At 42.4% G+C, this 7150-nt stretch overlaps 1 protein-coding gene across 2 annotated transcripts; it reads right to left on the reverse strand.

The window, feature by feature from the left end:
- Nucleotides 1-1269: 1269 nt before the first annotated feature.
- Nucleotides 1270-7092, reverse strand: Timm21 (translocase of inner mitochondrial membrane 21). Of its 2 annotated transcripts, XR_002376974.3 has the most exons (7): nt 6527-7092; nt 4934-4996; nt 4738-4835; nt 3398-3471; nt 3207-3312; nt 2893-3118; nt 1270-1727 (listed from the first exon to the last, which is right to left on the reverse strand). XR_002376974.3 is itself a non-coding variant. In XM_021150522.2 (6 exons), the coding sequence occupies exons 1-6, from the start codon at nt 6819-6821 to the stop codon at nt 3020-3022; spliced, it is 735 nt and encodes a 244-aa protein (XP_021006181.1). In that variant the 5' UTR covers nt 6822-7092; the 3' UTR covers nt 1270-3019. The 2 variants fall into 2 exon arrangements, 1 of the variants encoding a protein (XP_021006181.1); XM_021150522.2 differs by having other exon boundaries at nt 1270-3118.
- Between the last annotated feature and the right edge of the window lie 58 nt (nt 7093-7150).

Consider the following 7150-nt stretch of genomic DNA (forward strand, 5'->3'; position numbering starts at 1 on the left):
TTGTCCTCGCTGCCTGGAAACTATTCTTCCCATAGCTGCTTTCAGAACAAAAGCTGGAACACTTTCAGCCCCTCCAGCCCCACGTATGCCTGGATGCTGTCATGCTCCCACCTTGATAATGGACTGAATCTCTGAATTAAATTTATAAGAGTTGCCTTGCTCATAGTATCTGTTCACAGCATCCAACCTTTGAGCTATTGATTTAGCTTCCTGAGGACAATCTCCCTTGGAGAAGAAACATGGTACATCTTGGTTTCCCCCTATGCGAAGGGGTGAAATCTGACAGGTTTGGAGTGGTTGTAGAAACCTCATATGCTTTTATAGAGAGCGGTTGGGGTTAGAGGCCTTCAGGGTGTCTGTCTCACTATGAGGGTGATGAGAAGAAGTGAGGTGGCTTGTTCAGAAGAGTGACTTGGTACAGCAGTCTAAAGCAGGTTCCTGGATCAAAAAGCAAAGTAGCTCTGCAAGTGTTTTCCCGGGAGCTTGTGGAACAGGGCAAAAGAGGATGCATGGCAGACACTGGCGGTGTGGGATATGGAGAAGCTGGAAGTTTCAGAAGGGAGAGTCCCATCTAAAGGCTGGACTTAGAGGGGGCTGTTCTTGAGGACCCGACCCTTCTGGTCCCAGACAGATGTGGACAGTGTGGACCCTGAACCAGGATTGATGCCTTGGATCCAGACTCGCTGTTGTGGCCTTTCAAACTAGGACAGAGTTGGTAAATTTCACTTCTTCTATTAGATATATGATGAATCAGTTTTATAAAAGTTTATTTCTTGAGACATTTGCACATACACACACACATGTACATACCTACACACACTCACAACTTCAATAGTGACACCTTAAGCTCCCAAAGGATTTCTATTATCATTGATGGAAGTAGCTCTAAATTTTATGTGTAAACAGCTAATATTAGCTGAAATCTTTCTGAAAAGGAGTAGCAAGCAAGGATGGCTCTTAGACATTTACTGTGATGTGACTGAAGGGTGTGCTGCTGGAATTAGCATATGTTAGTTGAATGAATTGAACGACTTGTACATGCAGGAGGTATGCATGTGGAAAGGGCGAACTGGGAACAAAGGCTAGTCATCTGGAAAGGAGGCTGCCAAATGTCTCCCTTCAAGATGGAGTGTAGTTCTGCTCATATAGTTTTCTATTTCCTTACCAAATGTCTTTAGCATCAGTTATTCCACAGGTTCTTGTCTTGAGTTTACCTTGTGTCATTGTTAGGGTTTTACTGCTGTGAACAGACACCATGACCAAGGCAAGTCTTTTAAGGACAACATTTAATTGGGGCTGGTTTACAGGTTTAAAAGTTGTCTATTATCAAGGTGGGAACAAGATGAGCAGCATCCAGGCAGACATGGTGCAGGAAGAGCTGAGAGTTCTACATTTTTTTTTTTAAAGATTTATTTATTGATTATATGTAAATACACTGTAGCTGTCTTCAGACACTCCAGAAGAGGGCGCCAGATGGTTGTGAGCCACCATGTGGTTGCTGGGATTTGAACTCTGGACCTTCGGAAGAGCAGTCGGGTGCTCTTACCCACTGAGCCATCTCACCAGCCCGAGTTCTACATTTTCATCTGAAGGCTGGTAGCAGAATACTGGCCTCCAGGCAGTTAGGACAAAGGCATTAAATCCCATGCCAACAAGGCCACATCCACTCCAGTAAGGCCATTCCCTGGGCCAAACATATACAAATCTTGTCACTTAAAATGTGGTACCTGGAAGACAAAAGCTCTGCTGATATTTTCCATACTCCCTAAGTATGAAAATTTTCAGATAAGTCATTTAAACATGGGAGTGGTGATTCATGCTTGTAAATATAGCACCAGAGAGACTAAGGCAAGCAGATCAAGAGTTTACGGCTAGCCAGGACTATTTATTTAGCAAGAAACCAAAGTAGTTAAAAGTAAACAAACAAAGCAAGATCAACTAAGCTGAGTGGAGAGATGTCCAGGGGTTTGGGTGTGGGGTAGACAGACTTCTTTTCCTCAATAGGCTACCATATCAAGAATCCATCTGAAACCTCTCCACCCATTCCAAAGAAGGAATCCTACATTTAAGCTCCTCAGGATAAAGAAAGTTTTCTAGACCTTTCTAAATGGATAGAACACTTGTATGATCAAAACTTCCAAGAGGAAGGCCAAGTTTAACAAATGTTCAGAAAACACTTCCAAAAGAACAGATTATATATTATGTTTTGTTATGTTTGGACAAGCCAAATTAGTTTTTCTTGTGAAATGTTCTCGCAGATATGTAAAATTACAGCTTTGTCCAAACACATTAAAACAGTTAAATGAGCCTCCTATACATTTACTCAATACCACCAGGTCCATTCTTCTGAGAGCTGGGACATCCATGGTCCACCAACAGTTCTGGGTGTCTCCTGTAACTCTGGCAGCCACAGAATGGGGAGGTCTGACACGCTAATGACCGTGAGGGCACAGGCAAAGGTGGAGTGAGCCATGCCCTGCTTAGGCAGTGTGCTTTCTCCCTTACTTAGCTCATGGGGCCATGATCAGGATGACCAGTATATGCAGCCCTTCCCACATTTATCGTTTGGCTTACTCTCCTTAAATATTTCACATGCTTATCTCAAATTAGATTCCAAAGTAAATAAAAATGCTTTTAACATCTTCTAGTTAGTTTTCTTTATTCTGTAGATTGTATAAAAGCCACACAACATTAAACAGCAAAAATACTTAAAACTTTACTTATGTGTGTATATAAATTTTAGTAACAAAAGTTTATCATGAATGAAGGTAGAGCTGAAATACTGTCATGATTGGCAATTGAATATAATGTAAAAGTTGCTATAATATTTCATGATTTTTTTTTTTTTTTTACAAGAAAGACCTCAGTTGGTCCAAACTCATGAACACTCACACTGCACTTCCTTTCTGTGTGACACACTTTACTCTTGTTCTGAACAAATTCTGGAAGAGAACTGAGGATCACAGTGAGAATAGACCCCTTCATTCTTGGCAGGAAGCAGTATGCTGGCTTGAGGCTTTTAACTTTCTTGGGAACGGTTATCTTCAACAATAATGGATCTTGTAGGAGTCACTTCCACAAATATGTATCGAAATTCAAACTGGCCACTCCCTGGGTTCTGAAAAACACGTAGATGTTATTCCGCTTTCTGGAGCTTCCTGGACCCCATTGACCCTGACTGACCCTATGGTCTGAGGCTGGCATACCTCCTCCACTTCTGCATGTACCGTTCCTTGCTTCCCTGGTTCAGAGCCCTCAATGTAGAATTTCACCCGGATGCGCTTCAGCCCATTGTTTACGTATTCAGAAAAACTGTTGAGAAAACACAATGTTGCACATCCAAATTCCCTGTACTCAGAGATGACCCTAGAGTTCCCCCCCGGGGACACCACATTACCGGACATGCTGTCTCCGCCCACGTCTCGACATTTCCCCGTAGCCTTTCAAAGGCTCACCAAATACACCAATCACCTGCAGAATAGAGACTACACTTATTTAGTGTGATTCTTTTTTTTTTTTTTTTTTTTTTTGGCTTTTCCAGACAGGGTTTCTCTGTGTAGCCCTGGCTGTCCTGGAGCTCACTTTGTAGACCAGGCTGGCCTCGAACTCAGAAATCGGCCAGCCTCTGCCTCCCAAGTGCTGGGATTAAAGGCGTGCGCCACCACGCCTGGCTTTAGTGTGATTCTTTTCATGGTTCCTATGTAAGTATTTTCTGATGGTAAAGTGACATTATTTGTTTGCATATGGCAAGTGATTTTAGGAAAGAAATAATCGTGAGGGCCCTTGACTCAAACAAGAAAACTAGGGAAAGGGCATTATGCGAAAATCGTACTGTTAAAATAAATATGTCACACACCGGGACAGGGATGGGTCACCCCGTCACTGGTAGCTTTACAATGATACAGGATGAGCGGGGCTCTCTCCTTGACAAGAAACAATTAAGCAGAAGTTTGAAAGTATTTCTCTACTGATGCTCATACTGAGAAGATAAAATGGATGGGCAATAGTAATGACATTGTTAAAATAAACCAGGTGCAAATCTTTTATGAGAAAATCCATTTGACGTAGAAACTTTTGAATTTTCAAAGCAAATACCTTTCTTAAAAACATACATACAACTAAATACCGTGTTTTGTCTTTTTGCTGGGTGTCTTTATTATGAGAAGGAAAGTTGTCAGATATCTAAGACCTAAGAGCTAAAAAAGGAAATAGCAAAAAATAGGTTCATCCTAGCAGTGTCAGATTATCTATTGTAAGGCAGGCAGTTGACCTGGCAAAGTGGGACCTTTAAAAGTATGACAAAACATACCCGTTTAAGGAACAGCTAGGGAGCTATAACTCTAGCAATATTCTATTTTTTCATGTATTCTGTGCAGTTCTATTTGTCTCAATGTGAAAATGCCTGAGAGCCCCAGCCTGTGATTACCGCTGCATCCAAACACAGTTGGGATGCCTACTGAGGACCACACAGAATTCTCTGAATTCTGTATATAATATAGTGTAGTCTCTGCCAACTTTCAACTCTCTTGGCTACATTCTGGTTTAGGATACTTTTGTAGGAAGGATGCCTGAGACCTGATGCAGGGTGTACTTAACACCACGGTGGGGAGGAGAGCATACACAGTGCCAGGGTCAAAGTGCATCCAAGAACAGAGACCTGAAAACAGAAAAACAGCCCATCATGGGCTTCAGAAGGGATGCACACCTCCTTCCCAATACAATCCTCAGAAAACTAACCTCAGGGTGTGTTCTGCATTTTCCTAAGGCTTTCCCATATATGATATTAGGGCTGGATGAAAAAAACAGTTCTTTGAAGATCGCGTATAACAAGCCGCCTGAAAAAGCAGAAAGAGGTAGAGAGAGCGAGCAATGAAGTGAAGCAGTGGGGTGAGAGGCTGTGTAAAGGCATTCATGTGCTTGCTGGGTCTGTAACCTGTAAGGCCGACTCCAAAGAGCACCACTATCAAGTAGCTGACGTCTCTCCCAGCTTCTCTCACTGCAAAGAGAAAATGTCAACAGGTTACAAGTGTGTCCACAGAACCCTGGCCTTCGGGGGCTTCAGATGTTCCTAGCAGGTGACATGTGACAGTGGGTCCTGATCCAGTGTGTACTATTCTCAGTAGCTTATCTCAAATGCTCCTGAGCTTCAGGAAAACTCCTCACCCCAGGCATAGCTCACTAGACCAGAAGAGAACAGACCTGTTTAGTGTGTGTGGCATGGTTGTCCACAGGGCTTAGGGATATCTGGATTTCTGTAACTGATGGATATTGCTTCTGTTATAGTAACAGAAAACCCCTATCAGTCTCTCAGAGTGAGAATGGCCACAGATGAGGCCATGTACACAGGTCTATCCTGTCCAGACCGAGACAGGCAACTCTTAACCTACCCCACAGACCCCACAGACTCAAAATCAAAGAACTGAGCTTGGAATTGAAATGTAGTTGGCTAGGAAGATCAATGAATCAAATATACTACTACAAAGACTGTTCTTATTCTGCACTAAGTGTACATACATGGATTAAAGAACAGTTTGGGGAGATAAGGTAATCAGAGGTGTATGTAGAGACATTATTTACATAAATGCATGTCATACGTGAAAATTATATCGTCACCACTACACTATCACTGATTATGAGTGCACTTTACCTCTTTGGTAAATTTTTATACATATGGACAGTCATATGAGGAACCCAGATTTTTCTAACTTCAGTCCTTAATTTTATCTTTCCTAGAAATCAAAGTTTGACAGGTGGTATATTTTTTTCCCTACTTTCATAGATACAATGGAATATAATAACGATATAATACCATAACATACTTTCAGTTTTCAGTACAAGTTGCTAACTGGAAATGAGTTTAGGGGACGGGAGACATGACTCCTAGTATTTGCTTATCTAGCAGGCATCCAGAATTCAGTTCCCAGCAACCACATCTGATGGCTCACAACTGCCAGTACCTTTAGCTCCAGGGGATCTAACAACCAGTGAAGAAGCTTCCTTCTTCACTAGTACTCATGTACACAGACACACACACACACACTCACCCCCCACACACATAATAACAATAAGCAGATCTTTAAAGAAGAAAACACTAATTCAAATAATAGAAAGGTTCCCATCCCTAAAAATTGTGTAATTTATGTGACTGAACTTCACAAATCCAATCTCTTTACCAGGCTTTGAGGCAGAGGGCTGCAACACCAATCTATTCCATTGTCCCTTAATGTCATAAACTACGTGTCACTACGTAGACTACATGTCCACTACGGGGACACTGCACATGGTCCCAAATTGAGAGCACAATAACAGACTACATATTGGTGCTTTCCAAATCATGTCATTGCCCTGAACAATCCAAGTCCCTATTCCCTCCAACACTCTGTCCTGACCTAATATTTTCACAAAAAGATCCCCATTCCTTGTGTTCCTGCAGTTCTCCGTCTCTGGAGCAGGCACTCAGAAGTGGGGAACATCAAGAGCTAGCTGACAGTCTGAAGTTCTAGATACTTTTTTTTTTTACTTTTACCTTTCTGAGACGTTGAGACGCCGGTTTCCTCTCTTTGATTTCTGCGAATAGACACTTGCTTGCTACTATCCTCCTTTGCTTTCCGGGGTTCCGGTCCTTGTGTCCAGAAAGTTTTCTGGGTGAACCCAAGGACAGTTCTAGGTTGCACTGTTTTCTTCTGCTCTCGCAGCCCCCATCTCAAAGGCTGAGTTTTAAAGCAAGCTTTGGTGAACACAAAATGTGGCAACAACTGCCTGCCCAAGGACCCGTGCAGCTTCTCCGCATGCTGTACAACTCGTAGAAAAGCACAAATCATGTTTACAAAACCTGAGGCTTCGGGACTGCAACTTCTAAAGGTTTGTAATCCACACACTCAGGCGGATATTAAGCATTGTGTTAGGCGGATATCAAGATGAAAATAATCTATAAGAGAGGTTAGGTACTACTTTTCTTATTCCTCTCTTGAATTAAAATGCCCTATTTATTTAACCGTCTTGCGGACACTCACAAAGTGGCTGCCATGCTTTCGCAAAGCATCCCGGGAAACACCAGACGTGCTGGGTATCGCAGTTTAAGTGCTTCACACTTTCCTGTATAACTACAGAGAAGGAAGGGAGGATGGACTACATCTCCCACAATGCCACG

Source organism: Mus caroli, unplaced genomic scaffold, assembly GCF_978045245.1.
Source record: "Mus caroli unplaced genomic scaffold, Mus_caroli_1 scaffold_19, whole genome shotgun sequence".
Taxonomy (NCBI): domain Eukaryota; kingdom Metazoa; phylum Chordata; class Mammalia; order Rodentia; family Muridae; genus Mus; species Mus caroli.